The sequence below is a fragment of the Ochlerotatus camptorhynchus genome, unplaced genomic scaffold (genome assembly GCF_037179485.1).
Source record: "Ochlerotatus camptorhynchus isolate MF236.1 unplaced genomic scaffold, CSIRO-AGI_Acam_v1.1 ptg000284l, whole genome shotgun sequence".
NCBI classification, from domain to species: domain Eukaryota; kingdom Metazoa; phylum Arthropoda; class Insecta; order Diptera; family Culicidae; genus Ochlerotatus; species Ochlerotatus camptorhynchus.
Window position 1 is genome coordinate 3,674,399 of NW_027040773.1, and position 23,875 is coordinate 3,698,273.

At 39.9% G+C, this 23,875-nt stretch overlaps 1 protein-coding gene across 1 annotated transcript; it reads left to right on the forward strand.

Moving 5' to 3' along the window:
- The first annotated feature begins 11,513 nt into the window (after positions 1–11,513).
- Positions 11,514–23,491, forward strand: Cand1 (Cullin-associated and neddylation-dissociated 1). The gene is made up of 9 exons (XM_065228140.1): positions 11,514–11,798; positions 18,940–19,109; positions 19,172–19,675; positions 19,731–19,893; positions 19,955–20,213; positions 20,273–21,668; positions 21,727–22,616; positions 22,679–22,825; positions 22,883–23,491. Exons 1-9 carry the CDS (start codon positions 11,763–11,765, stop codon positions 23,020–23,022), a joined length of 3,705 nt encoding a protein of 1,234 aa, XP_065084212.1. The 5' UTR covers positions 11,514–11,762; the 3' UTR covers positions 23,023–23,491.
- Positions 23,492–23,875: the final 384 nt, after the last annotated feature.

Here is a 23,875-nt window from a genome sequence, read left to right on the forward strand (position 1 = left end):
ATTACGTATATGCATTTACCTCAATACCCTTAAAGAACCCAATTCAAATCGAAACATAAAAATCGCCTTTTTGAATGATAGCTGCAACCAGATGAGCGAACGGCGTACTTCGGTTCGCATCGAGGTTCGCGTGTAAAGGGCCTTACAACTTTTGTTTACAATAGTTTACAACCCAGTAATAGTAAAATAATTGCTGACTGTCAGTAATTTATTTGTTTACCTTAATTTTTTCTGAGTTTTTCAGTATTTTTATTTCAGCATTTTGATGAATAAGTCAGTAAATTCACCAAAAATGTTTATTTACAGGTAATTAAAGATTTGTTTTGGTTCCATACGATGGGTAGGATTAAATTGATATTTTTTTTACTATTTTTATTTAGAGACGAGGTTAACACAGGGTTAACATGTTTATCGCATCCTGGTGGTTCGGCCGGATGGTGGTTTTCTTGGTGTGCAGATTGCGTGTCTATGTTTGGAGCTATAACAGGCAATGTTAGTGAATGTTTTTGCTTCAAAATCAGTGAAATATCCGAGGAAATATCTGGAAGTTGATTCAGGAGTGCATAAACTGTCCAACTTCGTGGCAGTTTCAGCACTCCTGCATTGGCTTCCAGATGTTTCATTTATTTTCACCTTGATTTTCACAAAGGTTTTCTCGAGGGCTTTCTGGGAGGGGTGATCAACTTCATAAATCAGCTTAATTGTAAATACACACATCGGAAAATACACAAAAAATACGTAAATGCGTACACACTGAAACTAATATACCCTAATAAAAATACACAAAAATACATCGAAAATACTTTGTACACGAAAAATACATTTCATAATGAATTTAATACACCTTAAGGCCTGTATAGAGATCGAAGCGAAACGAAAATCTCATACAAAATACTACATTTTTCACCTGCGTGAAAAACGCAATTGGTAAATATTTCGCTTCGCTTTGAACTGTAAAGGCCTGTATAGAGATCGAAGCGAAGCGAAAATCTCATACAAAATACTGCATTTTTCACCTGCGTGAAAAACGCAATTGGCAAATATTTCGCTTCGCTTTGAACTGTAAACAGATACGATCCAGCGAAATCTAATGTTGTGGATCGCATCTTTTTCGCTTACGTTTATTTTTTTTTCGCGCATGCAGCGCTCGCGAAAAGAACAGCAGCTAAGCGAAAAGTTGACGTTTCGAGAGAGCGTATTTGTCAGATTTTCACTTCACCGGAGGTGTAAACTGATCGATTTCGTTTCGCATGAACTGTAAACTGCGAAAAAAGGAAACTGGAAAATGTTCCACAAACATTTTTTCACAACCTTTTTCGCTAGCGAAATTTCATGATTTTTCGCGTGCTTCAAATTTCGTTTCGCTTCGATCTGTATACTAGGCTTAAACAGATACGATCCAGCGAAATCTAATTTTGTGGATCGCATCTTTTTCGCTTACGTTTATTTTTTTTTCGCGCATGCAGCGCTCGCGAAAAAAACAGCAGCTAAGCGAAAAGTTGACGTTTCGGGAGAGTGTATCTGTCAGATTTTCACTTCACCGGAGGTGTAAACTGATCGATTTCGTTTCACATGAACTGTAAACTGTGAAAAAAGGAAACTGGAAAATGTTCCACAAACATTTTTTCACAACCTTTTTCGCTAGCGAAATTTCATGATTTTTCGCGTGCTTCAAATTTCGTTTCGCTTCGATCTGTATACTAGGCTTTAATACAAAAATACACAAAACTTAAAAATACATAAATACGAAAAAAAAAAATAAAAAAAATACACATTTTCAAGTCGGGTAGATGCCCCTCGGTTTTCTGTTATCACACAGAGATTTCCGAGATAAAGTACGCGAGGTGAAACAGAGGAGGATGACACAAGCAAGTTGACTTACTGGTGAGATTAGCAATTTTGGAATTTCGTTTGATGGACTGTTCAGTAAAACCAACAATCAATACGAAACTAACGATTTTAAATTGGTTCACTACTTGACTAGCCTACACTGATAAAATTTCAAAGATTGTTTTTATGTGTCCCACACATTAATTTTTGCAATGTGATCAACAAATGATATTTATGTGTCGGGCACATACTTAATATGTGTACACATAAAAGCCATGTGTAACCACACATACTATTCATTTGGCTCATAAATTTCATGTGTGCTTCTGGGTGGATTCTGTTTATGTGTGGTCACATGAAAATCATGTGGAATTTCACATGGAAATTCGTCAATAAAAATGTGTGGAATTTTATTAGTGTATTGGTCCCAAGCAAACGATTAACGTACCCCATTCTAGTATAAATTCCAATAGGCTAGTCAAGTAGTGAGCCAATTAAAAATCGTTAGTTTCGTATTGTTGTTGCTATTACTACCGTATTCAGTAGTTTGTCGCGAAAGCTACTCAGCATAAGTACACAGCAAAAAAAGTCGTTGAATATTACATCGAAACTGCTGCAACCAGGTCAATCCATCGGTTGTGTAATTTCACATTGTACGATGTACATCGATTTTGCGAACAAAATTACATCCATTGATGTAATATTGTATCTGCTATTTGCTATTACATCATTATTTCATACATCAGCTTTTTTTTAACTAGTTCGTTTATTTACTAGGCTCAGTCGTGTGTGACACTTTGCGGAGCCAAAATCAGTAATGTTTGATTTACATTTTAAATAGCAGTATTACTAGGTTAGTATTGGGTACCAATTACTCGTGGCGGGCTCGAGGTAAATGGATAACAATTTCAATTGGAAGGATCTAGGTAGGAGACTGGTTTCTGAAGCCTCCTTCAGATACTACTCTCGGACGGTTGACCAAATCCTGACTGGGCAGGGGCAAGTAGCACAGGAACAGGAGGATAATAAGACTGGGACACAATGGCGGGAAATTGTTTGGAAAGGAGGGGATAGCCACATCAAACTCTAACATCAGACAAACAAAGGAATTCGTAGATCGCTTGCATGTAGGGAAGATCACGTGTTCCCAATACATCTCTTACTTCACGGAAGGGTTGTCTACCTCGGGCCACTAGGGTATCCAATAGTCGTGCTCTGGAGGCGTCATTACCCGGGCAATACCAAACTGCGTGATCGATGTCATCATAACCGGTTCTGCACCTACATATATTGCTGTCAACGAGGTTTATTCTATAGAGATGTGCGTCTAGCGAGTAGTGGTTGGACATAAGTCTTGACATCACTCGAATGAATCCCCGACTTACATCCAGACCTTTGAACCACGCTCTCGAAGAAACATTTGGAATAATGGAATGTAACCACCGTCCAAGAGAATTACTTGTCCAATCGTTTTGCCAACTTAAAAGAGAACTCTGACGTACTAGTGGGAAAAATTCAACATGTGAAATTCTTCTATCATAAATCTCGCCTTGTTGTGCGCCCACCTTTGCGAGAGAGTCTGCCCTCTCATTGCCTGGGATTGAGCAACGTGAGGGGACCCATACAAAGGTAATCATATATGATCTTTCGACCAGCAAACTCATCTGCTCCCTTACCTTTGAAAGGAAATAAGATGAGTGCCTACCTTGTTTCATCGACCGAATAGCCTCAATCGAACTGAGACTATCCGAGAAGATGAAGTAATGGTCTATGGGCATATCGGAAATCATCCCCAATGCGAAGTTAATTGCTGCTAGCTCAGCAACATAAACGGAACAAGATTCCTGAAGTTTCCGAAAGGCGGTTGAGTATTCATTGAAGACGCCGAAGCCAGTGGATCCATCAATGCATGATCCATCAGTGAAAAATCTTCTATTGCAATTGACTTGTTGGTACTTTTCAGCAAAAATGTGGGGAATTGAGATAGGTCGAAGTTGATCTGGAACTCTTTGAATAGCCTGTTTCATGGAGAGATCGTAGTCAATGGGGGAACTGTAGTTAGTAAAGCATACACGAGAGGGGTTATAGCAAGGAAGGCTAATATCCGATGACATATAATTAAGATAGATTCGCACGAATCTAGACTGGATGCTCAATTCGAGCATTTCTTCGAAGTTTTCAATCACAAGGTTGTTACTGACACTACATTTAATCAATATTCTTAATGAGAGCTCCCAGAAACGGTTCTGCAGGGGTTTTACGCCCGCTAGGACCTCTAGGCTCATATTGTGTGTTGAATGCATACAGCCAAGGGCAATACGTAAACAATGATATTGAATACGTTCCAATTTGATTAGGTGGCTTTTTCTTGCCGAGTGGAAGCAAAAAGAGCCATACTCAAGAACTGAAAGAATAGTCGTTTTATATAGTTTAATGAGGTCTTCCGGATGAGCACCCCACCATGTCCCGGAAATTGATCGTAGATAGTTAATCCTTTGTTGACACTTTTGTTTCAAATACGTAATGTGGGTACCCCAAGTGCATTTTGAATCAAACCAGACTCCAAGGTATTTGAAGGTTAAAGATTGGGTAATGTCTCTGCCCAAAATATTTAGACGCAGTTGGGCTGGAAACCGCTTCCTTGTAAACACTACCAATTCAGTTTTTTGCGGTGAAAACTCGATCCCTAAATTTCTTGCCCAGAGAGACAGATTATTTAGGGAATTTTGCAATGGTCTTTGCAAGATTTCTGCACGTGGACCTCTCATGGAAACCACGGCATCATCTGCAAGCTGTCTAAGCGTGCATTGATTATCTAAGCAGTTATCAATATCTTTGACATAGGAATTATAAAGTAAGGGACTTAAGCATGAACCTTGGGGTAAGCCCATGTAGCTAATTCTAGAAGTTGTCATTTGACCTAGATTGAAGGTCATTTGTTTTTCTGACAGCAAATTATACAAAAAAATATTCAAAATACCGGGTAATCCACTACTGTGCAAATTGTCTGACAGTATGTCTATGGAAACCGAATCAAATGCGCCCTTAATATCCAAAAAGACTGAAGCCAATTGCTCCTTGTGCGCAACCCAACAAACAATTGAGAGCTCTTATAAAACACCTGAGTTGATCAAACGTTGAATAATAGCTTCCAGAGTTGAATAAGAATGTAGTTGTATTGCCATTTGATTAAAAGTTTTAAAAGCTGTTGGAGCACTCTTAAATGATTGTTTACGTTCGGTTTAACTATATGCTTTATAAGACCTACGATAACTTTTATAGCACCTTAGTTAAACTGATTCACAAGAGCTATACAGAACGTGGAATAAACGCATCAAAACAAACAATTGGGAGCTCTTATAAAACACCTGAGTTGATCAAACGTTAGCTTCCAGAGTTGAACAAGAATGTAGTTGTATTGCCATTTAGTTAAAAGCTTCAAAAGCTGCTTGGAGCACTCTTAAATGATTGTTTACGTTCGACCAACCACCAACCACAATTTTGTTGCTAAAAATAGCACCAGTGATAGGCACGTTTATATGACCATAAGGCAATGATTATTCGACTGCAAGAGAAGTCACTCAAGATGAGCTTCATATACTTCTCTCATATGACCAAATATGTATTCAAGAATAGAGCAGATGGAAACAGAAGCGGCTGGCAATCCGGGGATCATGAGTTCGAATCTTGCTTCGAGAAACCCTCGGTGGAGTAGAGGTAAATTATATATAGGTGTTATTAATAAATGCAAACATTAATTTAAGACATATATCATATAATCAACGATAACATTTCTAGATAAATTCGCTTAATTAATGATTAGAGAGATTAATTAAAAGAATATCAATCAAAGATTAAACAGATTGTACAGTTATTATTCAGCATGCAGTTGAATAAAATCACAATGGAAGCGTTTCCCTAATAAAAATTGTATGGTTAATTTGCTTAACGACGTGTTCTGGGTATCATCCAAACCATTTGTGGAATAGTTCAATGATTTGGGTTATCGTTCGTTTATGGTTATTTTTTATTAGGGTTCTTCAACAAGAAATTGATTTTGGGTAAACGTTTTACTGAAAACGTTAGACAACACCTTTGTGTTACAGTTGTATAGGTTCTCCAAACCAGTGTAAACAAAAGTTTTATAAAAGTTGTGGTGAACACATTGTGCAATTATTATTCAACATGCAGCTGAACAAAATCAAAACGAAAGCGTTTCTTCAACTGGAAATTGTTACTTGGGAAAGGCCAGTTGAATATCAGATGAAAGCATCGCTAGACAATCGTTTGTTCCTTTACTCTTCCGGAAACCAAATTGCGTATTTGAAAGTAGATTGTTTGATTCAACCCAATGGTCAAGTCTTAATAGGATCATTTTTTCTAATAATTTCCTCAGGCATGATAACATAGATATCGGACGGTAAGAATTGTGATCAGACGCTGGTTTCCCAGGCTTTTGAATAGCTATTACTTTAACCTGTCTCCATGCTGGTGGAACTATATTGAATTCCATAAATGAATTATATAGGTTAAGTAATCGTCTTTTAGCGATATCGGGGAGGTTTTTTAGAAGGTCAAATTTGATCATATCGCTTCCCGGAGCAGAGTTATTTGATGAAAGAAGTGCCATTGAAAATTCCAGCATTGTGAATGGTTCATCCAGAGAACCGTTACTTCGGGCTGTATCCCGTAAAGTTGGTTGTGCTGGAACAGAATCTGGACAAACCTTTTTAGCGAAGTTGAATATCCATTGGGAGGAGTATTCTTCACTCTCATTGGAAGATGAGCGGTTTCGCATATAGCGAGCCTTTTTCCAAAGCGTTGTCATCGAGGTTTCTCTAGAAAGTCCCTCGATAAAAGTACGCCAGTAATTTCGTTTCTTTGCTTTTAGTAAGTTTTTTAGCTTTTTTTCAAGCTTTAGATACTTTTCAAAAAGCTCAGATCTTTCATGTCTACGATAATCTTTAAAGGCATCGGATTTCTCAAGATACAACTTTGTGCATTTGTCATCCCATCCAGAGGTGGCGGGTCTTCTTTTTGATGGACAGAATCAGGTGTCAGTGGTACGGGAGGGTCACCGGGAATTCGGAAGCACAGTGGAAATAACTTTACACACGCGGAATACTTTGTAAAAAGGTATTTAATCGGGAGAAAGAATACAACACGTTCTATGCGCGATGAGCGATCAGTTTACACTGAAAGTAAAATGCTAACAACATTACCTTGATGTCACCGGCTCTTGGTTCCCAGGGGTGGGCGATGTGGAGTAGGTTTAGGAAAGGGCGTAACCATTGGATCTCCACACTTTTGAGGGATGCACTTGGAACACGTCGTTTCTGAGCTTCTAATGCGCTTTTGTAGATTAGCTCGGTAAAGAAACGATACTCTTCCAGTAGTGGTAGAGGATCGGTAGAATTAATACCAAGAGTTACCGCCGATACAAATTTTTGCCAATCAATGTTCCTCGTGAGGTCAAAAGGAACTTGAATTGACTGATCTGTTTTTAGACGACCACTTTTGATTGAAATAATAATTGGCAAGTGATCACTACCATGGGGATCATTGATAACCTTCCACAGACAATCTAATGATAGTGAGTTAGAGCACAAAGAAATGTCAAGACGGCTCTCTCGAGCAGGAGGGTTTGCTATACGTGTTGCTTCACCAGTGTTCAAGATAGTCAAGTTGAAATCGTCGCACAAATCATAGAAAATACCCGCTCTATTGTCATCGTATGATTCGCCCCAACCAGTACCGTGTGAGTTCATATCGCCCAGTATTAGAACTGGAGATGGAAGGATATTAACTGAACTCCAAAGCTGACGGCGGTTAATGGAAGTCCTTGGAGGGACATATACAGAAGCTATGCAAAGATCTTTGTTCTTCACATTTATTTGGCAAGCGACAATTTCAATGCCTGAAATTATTGGGATTGAGATTTTATAGAAGGGGTAGCACTTTTTGATCCCCAAAAGTACGCCACCATATGAATCATCTCGGTCCAGGCGGATAATGTTAAAATCGTGGAAGTTTAGTTCATCTTCAGAAGAAAGCCAAGTTTCACAGAGTGCAAATATATCACAATCAGAATTGTGAATCAAATACTTGAACGAGTCTAATTTAGGTATTAAACTACGACAGTTCCATTGTAATAAAGTGATCATATCTTGATCCTCACTCGACGAATTATCCATCGAAAGATATAAATTCACCAATGAGGGGCCATGATACAGTCAATTGCTTGAAGTAGTTTCCGACTATAGGAACAAGCAGGTCAATAAGCCCTCGAAGTGGCGATTCGTCGGGAAAGCCGAGGGCATTCAAAATATTATCCACAATGTCCTTAAATTTAATCTTTCCTCGCTTGGACGGGAGAGTTTTCTTTGAATTGCGAGTAGACGTGGTGTTTATTTTTGGTAACCTCTTACGATTACCTTTATTAGGTAGCGGCGGGGTGGAAAAGCTGCAGCAAGGATCAGATGGAGCAGCAATTACCGATTTGTTCGGGTTTTTCAATGAATCCCCGCTACCTTCAGATTTTTGCATGCTTTTGAGAGTGGTTTAATTTTTTTTTCCGGCGCACTCCCGGGGAGCTAGTCGGCTTCCTTTTACCGGGGGCGTGTACCTCCGGAGACTCACTCTCATCTGCTATGTCAGAGTCCAGTTCATCGGAAGACAAAATCTCAAAAGTGTTTTCATTTTGAGCGGCTGATGCCAACGAAGCAGAGGATCCATTTTGCAACTTAACCATTTCTGCAAACGTCAGCTTGGAGCGTTCTTTTATTAAACGCTTCACATTGTTGGTACGCTTCTTGTACGCGGGGCAGTCCTGCAAAGCATGAAGAGGTTCTTTGCCACAGTAAGCACATTTAGTTGCTTCCTGTTGGCAAGCACCCTCCATGTGGTCTTGGCTACATTTGCCACAACGGGGCTTGTTGTCACAAAAAGCAGCTGTGTGTCCCAGCTTTTTGCAGTTGGTACAATTATATACCCTTGGTACAAAAAGTCGCACCGGGAAAAAACATTTTCAATTTCTAAGAACTTTGGGAGAACCGATCCAGCGAAAGACACCGGTAGTGAGCCTGAAGGGGAATAAGTCTTTTGACCATCTACCGTGGTCGCTGAATACAATATCCTGCAACCCAGAACGTCCACGGTAGATGTAGCAGCATTTTGAAGGCGCCCCATACCTTCCATGACGTCATCACACGTCAGGCTCACTGCAGAGACCACGCCGTCTTTCTCCACATCTCGAGATGGGATGTAGACGTAATACTCTTTGTTATAAACCTCGTCGTCAGCAATATCATTTGCGATATTATATGTAGGCGCAGTTATACCAACAATCAATACGAAACTAACGATTTTAAATTGGCTCACCACTTTAGTAGCCTATTGGTCCCAAGCAAACGATTAACGTACCCTATTCTAGTTGAAATTCTATTACTACACTATGTTTGTTTTGATTCGCTATGAAAGTTTGACAGATAACATCAGGGGTGTGTGGATTCATGCAGAACATGCAGGGGTGAGTGAAATAGCTTGGGACCGTTGTTCTGGTACTGAGTGAGCCAAAAGTAATAATGATTTTCTTCGGGACCCAGTGGTCTTAGAGTTACCTCTATGGTTATACGCAGTTTGTTCCGATTGACCTGATGAAATTCGGTCCCCGGGAAACGAGGCGTCAATATTCTTTTAATCCCTAAGAAGTTAAGGGCTTTCTCTTTCTGCCGAAAATAGACAACCCAAGGCGAGGCAGAGGACGCCTGATAATGGCGCTTTCTAAGTTTATCATTGGGAGGCTTACTGCCCCCCTTTGAACCATCCATTAGAAATTAAAAATTGTCGTCAAAAAGTAATTATTATTTTACTTTTTTTTATTAACGAACCACCCTATGTGGAACGATTCTACTGGGGGAGAGACAGACGATCCACAAGCAAACAGTCAGAGGAATGGGAATACAAAAACAGATACGTGCTACTATTTGCCCTTACCGTTTCTACTGCTATACTGTTGCTGCTCTGCCACAATAGATGCCGGTCGTACACACCGTCCGTGCGGCGGCTCACTGCAGTCACATGTTTTCTGCTGGTTATTGTTTCCAGTCGTACACACCGTCCGTGTGGTTGTCGTTTGCCGATGTGTATTACGCGGCTCTTGCTGCTGACTATGGCTCCGATAAAATCAATTTGATATCTTCGAGCGGGTTTAAGATGGACAGTCCGATCGTAGGCTTCGCCAGGATCGGCTGCTTCCTTATGTAATGCGCGAGTCACCTGAGGCACAAAAACTGCTTTCAGAAAAAAAAAACTTTTCGCGGTGAAAACACTTTTAAAGCTATGCCATGTGACGAGACAACAGGCCTTGATGTTGCTCATTCGCAAGCAGAACGAGGAATGATATACATCAGCTTGAATTACGTTGATTGATATTACATTTTTTTTTGCTGTGTAGTTGAAAATAGCTGAATATTTTGCTTGGGTAGTCAAGTATTTCGAAAACTGTAAAAAATTACCGAACCGCGAAGTCGTGCTTAAGTGTGTATGTATCATTTGTTTATCACATTGCAAAAATTCATGTGTGGGACACATACAAATTAACATTGAATTTTTATTAGTGTAAATTTCCATAATCATTTCAGTTAAAGTTTAGCACAGGTTATAAACAATTTTTAACCATTTTCGGTAAGGTCAAGTTGTGGTTCGCGTTTATGCGGGAAGTGCATGAAAAATAAAGGGGGTTGAATTTTTATTTGATTACAGCGAGGATTACATCAGTACTATCAAATATGATCTAGTAAGAATAAGAAACACTCGGAAAAAAAATCTGGTGGAAATATTCGATAGGCTTAGATTTTGACAGTTCATTTGGATCTAAACATTCTCTCCGCTCAGCTCTTTCACAGAGAACAGACGTTGAGGCTCAAACAAAATGACTTTTAAATTCCTATTCGACCCAAGTGCCACCAACGCCGACTTCCCCACTTAAAAACCCTCTTTGACAACATGATGGCGCTGGCGTTGCACAACTTACACTAGACACTAATAGCCGGTAGTGCCGAGTGGTAATTTTCATTAAAAAAATTATCGATACTAGCGCCAAAATGGGTTGTTTAGGGGTATTGAGGTAAATACATACACACTTAGAAATTTTTGCAGAAATCTGTAAAATTTTACCGAAATAATCTCAACAACTGAACGTTCGGTAAACAGTTTCACAGATTTCCTGTACTTTTTCAAAAATATTTGTGATTTTTTCACAGAAAAATTTAAATCTTGATTTAAAAATCGAGATGAATGTCTACGGGATCGATAAAAAATATCGTTGTGCTCAGTAAACGAAGCTCTATCAGATGATGTGTAAAAATCAATATATATTTTCGAAGTTATGCAACCCAGTTGGTCAGGAGATGCTAGCGCCACGTAATGGCAACGTTCCCACTTATCTGGTGGAAGTTGGACGTCTGTTCTCTGTGCGTCTTCCTCTAAGGATTTCTATTACGAATGAGTAAGAAAGTAACTCATTCTCTGAGATAGATTTGTTTTCAGTGTTCGGCTTTTTTCTCGATCGATAAAGAAGATTATTGCACTCATCATCCACGTCGTTTTTGCACCGGACCTTGAGTTATTTTGACAGTTTGCCAACCCTAACTCCTTCAAAACTTCTCGCCCCGTTTGCTGGTGTGTGTTTGGTGCTGCAGACTGACTGACCGGTGCGCGACACTTCGCAGCAAGCAAAATTTTTATCATCTCATCGCGTTTTCGTCGATCGCATCAATCAAGTGCAGTAGTGAAAATTGTGCAAAAATCAGGCTAACTTTGAGAAAAACCGTTCCAAAATAAGTGTAAAAGTTAGCGGTTGTACTGGTGCCCGTGTAAGAGGTTTTATTTTCGTTGGAAACTATCGGAAAAGAGGATTACAGGCCGTCAGAATGGCGTCCTACCAAATCGCAAATTTGCTCGAAAAGGTACGTCAGACAGAATCCGAAAAGTAGTAATCTCTTTCTCTTTGATGGTGGTTCTCCGGATCAGGACGGAAAATAACAGGAATGGGTGGGCATACAGAATAATGCATTTTGGGACGTTTCTTTGTGGGAGCAATGGATCAACAAAATGGAAAATTGTTGTTGCCTTGTGGTTTTCTGCGTTGTTTTCGAAATATGATGGGGCCTGAACTGCTGTGAAAATGGCTGTTTTTGTTTTCAGCTGACTAGTCTGGATGATGGTTACCTTGTTGATTATTTTTGTAATTTGTTGTTTTATTGGTTTCGGTAGCCTGTTGGTATAAACTGTGTATCAGGTAAAGGATGACCAGGGAGAATACAATAAGATCCTGAAGAAGATTAAGATAATGATCTAGAAAAATGTTTATTTTAATTCAATTTTATCAAATCCCTTAAAATTTACTGGTCAGCGGTTTTCCTAAGTGCACAATTTCCCTACAGTGGTATCAGTGCATTTAGATTTATATAACTAAAGTTTGCTTTTAAAATAATTATCTAGAATTCTAAAGGATCTTGTGTCACTTAAGTATGCCCTTTTATGGTCTATATGGACATAAACTCAAATAATGTATGTTTCTACCTTGCCTTTGTAGGTTTCCGGTGACCAACAACTAAATAAAAAATTAAAACAAATTACTTTGTGCTAGTCTTTAAACTCCCTTCCATCGTGGTTACCAGTACCTTTACCTGCCCTAATTCCCCGCAGCACCTAATACCGTGGGTTTGGCAATAAATTAGAATATTTTGCGATGTATATAGGGGAAATGGTTCTAATGTTGGCCTATGGATCTAAGATTGGGCCCATCGCTAAAAATCTGCTATTTATCAAATTTATCTACATAAACGCGTCATTGGGACGGTACTAATCAGCCCAGTGGCAGGCGCGTAGGCAACATGTTATACAGTGACAGCGGGCCCAGCACAGCAAATTAAGTGATTTGAGCCCGGGACATGCTGCCTACTGTCAAACGCTGCTGTTGGTATAGGCCTTGTCACTGGCCTGGTACTAATGGACATTTTTGGTCGCTTTTGAAAATTTAGTCGATTGCTGAATTTATGTATGAGCCCAAATTAGGAGCATTTAGGCCGACTTTACATCCATTTCCCCTATGCATTGATTTTTTTCTCCATTCTCCATTCTCCATTCTCCATTCTCCATTTGATTTGCACGGAGAGTCACCTCACACGAGGTGACAATTGTCACCTCACCGGTGACAGAGAGTCACGTGACTCGCAGAATAAGGGGGAATAATTATTGCAAACGTTAGCATATCGAGTTATCTTTCCAAATAAATCACACATTTTACAACTGGTTAATTGATAGATTAGCGGATTTAGGGCCAATTTTTTCACCTCCGCTTACAGCTAACCAGGGTTATCCATATAGTTTAGGCTTGTTCAAAGCTTAAGCGAAGTTTAAGAGTTCGGGCCTTAGTAGCCGTACTTTTTTACTTTTTAGTTCCTAATACCGTAGTTTGATTGCAACAGCAAAACGGCTTAATAAAACGTACATTCTGAATAACGTTAAAAACAGAGGTTCTATACATGAGGGGTGCATCATGTTTGTTTAATATAGGAGTGATTCTAAGTGCGCGGTATTAGACACAATGATACGTTTAATAATAACTATTTATAGTATTTTTAAGATTGTAAAAAAATAATAGGTAATTCTAGAGGAACATTTCTTATGGTCCTATCAGCATTTATCGATTCTCTTTATCTACTTTCTCTTTTGTTAATAATCCAAAATATTTTTTTTATAGAGATACAATGCAACTTATGCAATAAAACCAATTGTTATCACGATAAAAATTAATGGTCAACATAAATAAAAATACGATCAAATGTATTGTTTTGTACCATAGCATTTAATTTATGGTATACAGTCAAATTTCGGTCGTTGGGTTTATAGTCGCTATATTCATAGTCTGGCGAATAGAATTTCGATTTATCAAAAAGCGGAACAAATTCAATATATTGTAGACCAATAATTGAAAAGGTACTATGAACTTTTATAAACAAAACGTTGATTATTCTTTCCTCGCTAATCGAACGTAAATTACCAGCGTCGTCGGATAGGGGAAACTTTCCTCAACCCAAAGATGGTGTTAGTTTGCGTAGGCGAGCCTTGAGTCACGAGAAAAGGGTTTTCGAAGTTTTGTTGGCAATAGCTGATGTGCACTTTTCTGTTATTGGTCATGATTTGCTCGATTGGTTCCGCTATTTGACAGCTCAATTGGTTCCCGAGATTCTATCCGCCAGACTATGAATATAGCGACTATAGTTGGGTTATGTTTAGGTGGGCTCCCGTTAGTTGGGCTGTAGCCCACCTAAATCGAAGTCAAACGTCATTTTTGACTGTACACGGCGAATGAGAACGACCCAAATTTGAGTTTACTTCACTCATAATCGCCAAAACTGCAGGAACTCAGCGATGAGTAAATTTGCCTCATGTTTTTCCAGGTTTTTCCAGGGAAAAATTCCTGAATTTGAGAAAAGTAAAGATTGGATTCACTCAGTCTATTGGTACTACTCCGAGACTGAATAAAATTTTCGTCAATTTCCTCATTTTCCGGCAGATTTTTTAGGTTTTCCACAGGAAACCATGAGACAAATTTAACTCATCGCTGCGTTCCTGCACTTTTGGCGATTATGAGTGAACTAAACTCAAATTTGGGTCGTTCTCATTCGCCGTGTGCTATTTATTTTTTGAGGGACTCATGTATGAACAATTTGGATAGTTGCTAAAGGATTGTGATGATAATAAACAATCGGTGTATCCCTCAACCAATTTTCAGCTTGACGCTCAGCCCAACTAACGAAAGTATTTCACTAAGTGAGCTACAGGTTTAGCCCAACGAGCGAAAGTTGACTGTATAAGGATTTTTCAATAAATGTGAATGATTAGGTATCTTTACATTAATATTTTTCTTACGAACAATTTTATTATTGATACCATTTACTTTATTGTTATTGTATTGTAACATTTTGGTAATCTTTAGTTTTAGGATGAACTGCTGTTGTTGTTGGCTGGTATACGATAAATTTACCGTAAAATATGTTTTTTAAATCACTTACAATTTTGTAGAACATTAAAAAATTGGAAAATTCAAACAAAAAAGTAATGGTAAAAACGAGGGGGGCGACACATCTGAATCTCAAGTTTAGATGCTCAACAAATCTCACACTAGCGAATCTATCTTCGAAAAATCTTCTTTCATTTGCTGCATCTACTTGCATCGCTCATCATCTTTTTGCAGGAAATCTTCAGAATCGTCATCAATCTTCTTTCTATCTACTCAGCGTGCGCGCAGCTAGCCACAGCAAAACACAATCTTTTTTGCATGGTAGATAGAGTCGTCCCCCTCGGGTAAAAACGGATTTTAAGGGGGTACTACCGTTTGTAACTTTTGAAATATTGCACGTAGGAGTGAAAAATTTCGCTGAGGTATACTGCCGATACTCGCATAATTTGTTCCATCTTTGCTTGATTTCCTATTCATATGGGACAGTTATGCTTTTATGGGCAGTATAGCAGCGTATAAACAGGTATACATCGATAAAAAAGACTACACACTACACAGCGACTCACACCACTTGCCTTCGGTTACACAGCATGTCATTGAGGCATTTTTCCATAGAACATGTACGCTCAGTCATTCAAAACAAAGATTGTGTACCATCACGGAAGAATAACGTGCTTAAACGCTATTTCAAATCTACCCAAATTTGGGTAGAATCCACCCAGATCGGTCAAAACTGAACCACCTAAAAATGGGTGAACTGTGTTGGGAGTGACAAGTTGACAAATGAACAACATCGACATTAATCCAATCGACGTTGTTCATTTGTCAACTTGTCACTCCCAACACAGCTTACCCATTTTTTGGGTAGGTTCAGTTTTGACCGATCTGGTTGGATTCTACCCAAGTTTGAGTAGTCTTGAAATAGCATGACTGACTGAGTGTTCGGCTGTCAGTGACTCGACTACTCTCACGAGGCAGTGAATGATGAGGCAGATGGCAGTTCATATTCATATGAAAATGACTCATTGAGCCTGACTGTTTTGCGCACTGGTGTTTACATTCCATGTTTAGTGTTCAAGATGGCGACGAATGAAAAACACGTGCGCGAGAGGATTTTGTACGGACGTAATGCAACTCCTGACTTGTCAATACGGGAACCTGCAAAAAAAATTGGATTTACCTAAATCCACTGTTCACAATGTGTTCAAATCATTCTGATCCTGTCATGGACCAAAAGGTGAAAAGGATATTGAAAAAAAAGCCGAATCTCTCTGTTCAAACGTTGGCTCGTAAAACAGGAATGTCACCTGGTTTTGTCCAAAAATCAAAACAGCGTTTGGGGCTGAAGTCGTATAAAGAAAAAAACAGTTCCAAATCGCAACGACAAACATAATTTGACAGCAAAATCACTGGCTCGACGTTTGTACTGCAAATATTTGAAGAAGTTTTCATGTTATGGAAGATGAAACTTATATCCTGGAGGATTTCAAGCAGCTTCCAGGGCTGGCTTTCTATTCTGCTATGGTCAAAAGTGCTACAGCTGAGTATTTCAGGACGAAGAAGACATCGAAATTTCCCATAAAATATATTTTTTGGCAAGCAATTTGCACGTGTGGCTGAAGGAATAAATTTTTCAGCACTACAGGCACAATCAACAAGGAGATTTACCAGAAAGAGTGTCTGCAGAAGCGATTGCTACCCTTCATCAAAAGCCACAAAGAAAACTCTTTGTTCTGGCCCGATTTGGCATCATGCCATTATGCTAAAATTTTGATGGAGTGATATGAAGCAAATCAAGTGAATATTGTACCAAAAACCGCAAATCCGCCAAATTGTCCAGAGTTACGTACAATCGAGAGATATTGAGAGAAAGAAACAAGGAATCAAAGATATCAAACTTATTTATTTATTTATTTGTTTCGTCAACCAACGTCAACAATTAGAACAAATTTGGCCACCACGGTATCCGAGGAGTCTGTACAAACCCTAATGGATGGAGTTACGCGCACAGCTCGATAATTTTATGCAAATACCGAATAACAATGTTTTGACTTTGTGAATTTTTAAATCATATCCCATGAATCTGAAATAAACAACTACAATTGACATATAATGCGAAATTTGTGTTTTACTTAAGTTTTGATGTGTCCGGATTATTGTGGATCCAGACCTTACAGGCATTGATAGCTCCAAATCAATAACTGTGGAAGTGCATCTCAACATCAATTTTTTGCTATGCAAACACCTGTTGAGATGCCAGGGTAATCGATATTGGCGCTTCACATCGTTGCTCTCGTACTGAAATGACGTCACCATGCCTTCCGAGGAATTATGCGATTTTTTGGTCCTCGACTGCTCCATCCTCCAGCGTGATCTTTAGTGGATATTTTTCCTGTCGACTGAAATCTCGTGCTGGTGTTGTGTTCCCTCGCAAATCCGTTGCGCCAATGCTACACGCAAAAACAAATAGCATGAACATCAGCTAGGAGAGAACTAGAAAATCACCGGAAAATCAACAGGAAAGCCCATGAATTTCGATGTCAAATCGGCAAAAATATACTTCATCTTCTCTTCAGCAAAAAATTAAATCTAGACCTTGAAATTGAAGACACTTGTTCTGAGATAGTCAGGATAAATCATGATGAAAATTGCAAAGGAATTTTGAGAAAATTTCAGAATAAATTTAATGGATAGTACCAAGGTAGTTCAGAGTAAATTTCCAACGGAGTTTTGAAGAGAACTCTACACGCTATTTCAAAACTACCCAAATTTGGGTAGAATCCACCCAGATCTGTCAAAACTGAACCTACCCAAAAATGGGTAAACTGTGTTGGGAGTGACAAGTTGACAAATGAACAACATTGATATGAATCCGATCGACGTTGTTCATTTGTCAAGTTGTCACTCCCAACACAGTTTACCCATTTTTGGGTAGGTTCAGTTTTGACATCTGGGTGGATTCTACCCAAATTTGGGTAGTTTTGAAATAGCGTGTAAGAGAGTTTTGTCTAGAACTCAAAGTAAATTGTGTGAATTCAGAGTGGAATCAGCAAGAAGTTCTGTGGAAAATTCAATGATGGTTGTGAAGAGGATTCCAGGATCTGCGAAAAATATCAAGGGAATCAAATTTTGAGCATACAATTGCAAAGGAGTTTTGAGAAGAGTTTTAACCGAATTTCAAAGGCAGCACGAGAAGAATTTATAGATAATTCTATTGGGGTTTCCAAGTGGATTTTCTGAAGAATTTATAGAAGAATTCCAAGAGTAAAATTTCAAGACAATTACAATTCTGAATTACTTGAACTTTAATGAATTCTTGGAACAATATTTAAACATTTGAAGAGAATCTTAGGATGAACTCCATGAATGCAGAGAATTGCAGAGAATTTCCGACCTGTTATAAAGTAATTAAGGGTCTCCCAGAGATAATCTTCAAATTATTTTAGAGAAATCTTGAAATAACTGTGATAGGGAATGTTTCCAAAGGTAATTCTTGAAAAAATTCTAATCAATTTCTGTTAAGAGTTCTGAGCGAATGTTCAAGGTAGTTAAAACACATTTTTAAGGTCAAACGCAGAAACAAATTATAAGTTCTGGAAAAATTCTGCTGTCTTTGTAATGATTAATTTAATCTAATGATCCCTTCGACTAAATCGCATTTGGTATTTTGGCTTAATTTAAATGTAAATTGCACAACCAGGCAAATTTCCAAAATTCCGGAAAAAACGGAAAAAAGCCAGTAAATTTCTAATCTGACTGCAAGTTTTTTTCAGAATGAATATTTTCGTATAAAACCTTCATGAGATGATTTCCTAGCAGCAGCGCATTTGGGGAAACAAACTTTATTCGAAAACTTAGCTAACATAAAAACAAAATTAAAAATCTTCCAAATCAAATATATCAAAAAGAGGCGTTCTAGTCAAATTGCCAAACTTCATACAAATTCTGTCAATCAAGCTAAACATTATACCGTTAAGCCTTAGATACTTGACCAATCAGCAGCCAAGATTTCAGATAATTTCATATTAATCCGAAAATGTTACGGCTCTTTGAACTTTTTTGTTCAATTAAATTTGCAGATGACGTCCAACGATAAGGACTTCCGTTTTATGGCTACGAATGATCTGATGACGGAACTCCAGAAGGACAGCATCAAGCTAGACGACGAATCAGAAAAGAAAGTTGTCCGCATGGTACTCCGTTTGCTGGAGGACAAGAACGGCGAAGTACAGAATCTTGCCGTCAAATGGTAAATGCTTTTATGATTCATTGAACACGTTGTATTTATTTAATGTTGGGGCATTACTGCAGTCTTGGACCGTTGGTGAACAAAGTCAAGGAAAATCAAGTGGAAACCATTGTCGATTCGCTGTGCGCCAACATGGTTTCGAACAACGAACAACTGCGAGACATTTCGAGTATTGGTCTGAAGACGGTCATTTCGGAGTTGCCACAGTCGTCGAACTCGTTGGTCCCGAACGTGTGCCAACGCATCACTGGCAAGTTGAGCAACGCCATTGAGAAAGAGGACGTATCGGTTCAGCTAGAGGCGCTGGATATTCTGTCGGATTTGCTGTCGCGATTCGGTGACCTGTTGGTGCCTTTCCACGACTTGATCCTGAAGGCACTGGTACCACAACTGGCATCCGCTCGACAGGCCGTGCGTAAACGTACCATCGTTGCTTTATCACACCTGTTGACTACTTGCAATAATAATGCATACAATAAGGTCATCGAACACCTTTTGGATGGACTGGAGAAGCCTCAGGATCAGAGTATGATCCGAACTTACATTCAGTGTTTGGCTGCTATCTGGTATGAAAAAAGAACACTATTTTTTAGAGGTAGGAAGTCAATTTTTTCATTTCAGCCGTCAAGCTGGACACCGTTTGTGCAATCATATCGAGCGGGTGATGTTCTTGCTCAATCAGTATAGCCACCGGGATGACGACGAGCTTCGCGAATTCTGCTTGCAAGCTTGTGAGGCGTTCGTTCAACGTTGTCCGGAAGCTATTATGCCACATATTCCTTCGGTATGTGTTCGGTTCTTGCAGATTGCGTTGACTGTTGTTAAATGTCGTTTCTTAATTTTAGATTGTTGATCTGTGTCTGAAATACATAACATACGATCCGAATTACAACTATGAGGCTGATGATGGAGATGGTGGCGTTGCGATGGATATGGAAGACGACGAGGACATCGACAGCGAAGAATACAGCGACGATGACGATATGAGCTGGAAAGTGCGCCGATCAGCGGCCAAGTGCTTGGAGTCCGTTATTTCTACCAGGCATGAACTGTTGGAAGATTTTTATAAGACTTTGTCGCCTGCGTTGATCGCTCGATTCAAAGGTAAGTGATGATGCTGTTTTCTGAATTTCGTAAGATTCTAATACCACTGCTATTTACAGAACGTGAAGAAAACGTCAAATCGGATATCTTCCACGCGTACATTGCCCTACTTAAATCTACCCGCCCGATTGGGGATGATATGGCCCATGACCCGGACTCGATGGAACAAGTCCCGAGCTCCATCAGTATGCTTCAGGATCAGGTACCGATGATTGTGAAAGCCGTACAACCGTTGATGCGGGAGAAATCCGTCAAAACTCGACAGGACTGTTTTCTGTTGCTTCGTGAACTGTTGAATGCATTGCCGGGAGCATTGTCGAATCACATTGATCACCTGATGAGTGGTATCCATTATTCCCTGAATGACAAAAACTCTACGTCGAATATGAAAATTGACGCACTCGGATTCGTGTACTGTATGCTGGGAGGGCATAATCCACAAGTGTTCCATCCGCACATCAAGACGTTGGTGCCGCTTGTCGAAGCTGCTGTTTTCGATCCATTCTACAAAATTGCCACCGAAGCTTTACTTGTTCTGCAGCAGCTGGTGAAGGTTATTCGTCCACTGAACATTCAAACTAACTTTGATTTCACCCCTTATGTTCATCCACTGTATTCGAGCACATTGCAGAAGCTTCGTTCGCCTGAAGTAGATCAGGAAGTGAAAGAACGAGCTATCGCCTGTATGGGTCAGATCATTGCCAACATGGGCGATGTGCTGCAACAGGAGCTGAACACCTGTTTGCCGTTGTTTATGGAAAGATTACGCAACGAAGTAACCCGACTGAGCTCCGTTAAAGCTTTGACGATGATCGCTGCTTCCCCTTTGCGTGTAAATCTCAGTCCGATTATTGCAGAGGTTGTTCCGGTTCTCGGATCGTTCCTTCGCAAGAACCAACGAGCACTCAAGCTCAATTCACTTACCTTGCTGGACACGTTAGTCACTCACTATCACCAGCTGATCGACGATATGCTGCTGCGAAATGCAGTTTCCGAAGTTCCACCATTGCTCTCCGAATCGGATCTTCATGTCGCGCAGCTTTCGCTTGTCCTGTTGACTTCCGTGGCACGCCATCAACCTCAAGCTCTGATTGGAGTGCACGAGCAAATCCTACCGGAAGTGATGACCTTAGTCCGTTCCCCATTGCTGCAAGGCACAGCTCTCAACTGTACCTTGAACCTTTTCCAAGCTCTGGTACATGCCAATCTACCAGGGCTTAGCTACCGCCATTTGTTAAACATGCTCATGTATCCATTGAATAATCAACAGCAAGGGCAGCAACTGCACAAGCAAGCATATCATTCGCTGGCCAAGTGCATTGCAGCACTAACTCTGCAGGTGCCGAACGAAGCAGTGGCTGTCGCTAGAGAATTTCTGCGGGAGATCCAAAACAGACGCAGCGATGCTCATTTGGTGTTCTACCTACTCACAATCGGCGAGATTGGAAGGCACTTGTAAGTATTTGACGGCTTCAGAATTAAGAATTATCAATTCAAATTATTATCATTCCAGCAACCTAAACGCTATTGACTCACTGGCTCAAATCGTTCTCAACTGCTTCTCGGCATCGTCCGAAGATGTGAAGGGAGCAGCGTCGCATGCGCTTGGGGCAATCGCCGTTGGTAATCTTACTCATTATCTGCCGTTCATTTTGAATGAAATTGAAGCACAACCGAAGAGACAGTACCTGTTGTTGCACTCCCTGAAGGAAGTTATCTCGTCGCTTTCAACAACCAAACATGGCCTGGAACAGTTGCTTCCATCAGTACCGTCCATCTGGGCCGAACTGTTCAAGCACTGTGAATGTTCCGAGGAAGGATCTCGCAACGTAGTTGCCGAGTGTTTGGGAAAATTGGTGCTAGTAAATCCAGAAGAATTGCTACCACAGCTGCAGTTGGCACTACGTAGCGAAAGCCATCTGATGCGTACGGCTGTTGTTTCGGCAATCAAGTTTACCATATCCGATCAGCCGCAATCGATTGATCCGCTACTGAGGCAGTGCATTGGGCAGTTCCTTTTTGCACTGCAAGATCCGGAACCAGCTGTCCGTCGAGTCGCGCTTGTTGCATTTAACTCGGCAGTGCATAATAAGCCCAGTCTTGTGCGAGAACTACTACCCGAATTGCTGCCACAACTTTACTCTGAGACAAAGGTTAAGAAAGATCTGATCCGAGAGGTTGAGATGGGTCCATTCAAGCACACAGTTGATGATGGCTTAGACATCCGGAAAGCTGCATTCGAATGCATGTACACTTTGCTGGAGCAGGGGCTAGATCGGGTAGATATCATGCAGTTCCTTGAACATGTACAGGCTGGACTGAAGGATCATTATGATATCAAAATGTTGACCTACTTGATGACCGCTCGGTTGGCTGTCCTTTGTCCCTCTGCAGTTCTGCAAAGTAAGTACACGTCTAATACGGCTTTCTACGTCAGTTACTGTTCAGTGATCCTTTTCTTCCAGAACTCGATCAATTCGTTGATCCCCTGCGCGCCACCTGCACATTGAAAGTGAAAGCCAACTCAGTAAAACAGGAATACGAGAAGCAAGATGAACTGAAACGATCTGCATTGCGAGCTGTTGCAGCTCTCCTTCAAATTCCGAAAGCAGGTACGGTCATCATCTTGATATGTCCGAGCGAAATCCAACTGCAAAATTTCCTTTCAGATAAAAACCAGCATCTGGCCGAATTTCTGTCACTGATTCGCAGCTCCTCGGAATTGCAACCGTTGTTTGAGTCTGTGCAGAAAGATTCGTCCGTGTTGACCAACAACAACGCTGACAGCCTTTCGATGGATCAAAGCTAGGTGGAACGATGCGGCAGTGCCATTCTTTCTAGCTATTGGTTCAAAAAACGTAAGGTATGGTAAGTTACACGACGCTGCTCATATTTTGTTTCTCTCTCTCTTCGATGTACAAGAGCTTTTATTTTCACTTATGCCTTCCCATCGGGGCATCAATGCAAGAAAAATCATAAACTATGGAACGAAGAGTGTGGTCAAAAGTCGCCAGGAAAAAACGATACAGTGTGCGTTTAAACGAACAATTGATGCATTTAGTTTTTTTATTCTCACAAATGAAAGGATAGCGGTAGGTTCTCCATCTGGTTAATTATTCGATGCGTTCGTACCTAAGGAATACAAACATGAAACGGCAATTAACTTTCCGATGGGATTATTCTTATACATATTTTATCTTCGTTTTCTGAAATCTTTGAAAATCACATAACTGAATCAAATCGGATGTAGTTACAAATAAACCCACTGATACAATTTATTTGATTATTGTTTGTTTTTACATCTAAAACAATTCGAAAGGACGTATTCCTGGGTTGGACATTTTTTTCAAGCAATAATACTTTGGATAATTCATTATTACATACGAATAAATCAGAATGCATGATTATGTTCAAGACACAATGCATTGTGCTGACTTAAACATAGTTTGTTCCGTCCGTTCCCAGAAGGACTGAAGTGAGGTAGCGCCCAATCCTATTTCTACGGCAACACTACGAACAGCGACGCTGAATACTATGGTAGAGATTCGTACGAGGGAGAACAGCACAAACCAATCAGTATTAATACAACCTTCAAAGTGTGTACACTAGAGCAAAGAGCAATAAATGTATTTAAGTTAGTGTAGCAAAAGTGTTCTTTCCAT

Bases quoted from the DNA above. Each gene is read 5' to 3' on its own strand.
- Cand1 (XM_065228140.1), top strand. From the start codon at position 11,763: ATGGCGTCCTACCAAATCGCAAATTTGCTCGAAAAG. The intron at 19,894-19,954 runs GTATGTGTTCGG...TCTTAATTTTAG, and splicing joins TTATGCCACATATTCCTTCG to ATTGTTGATCTGTGTCTGAA. The intron at 20,214-20,272 runs GTAAGTGATGAT...TGCTATTTACAG, and splicing joins GTTGATCGCTCGATTCAAAG to AACGTGAAGAAAACGTCAAA.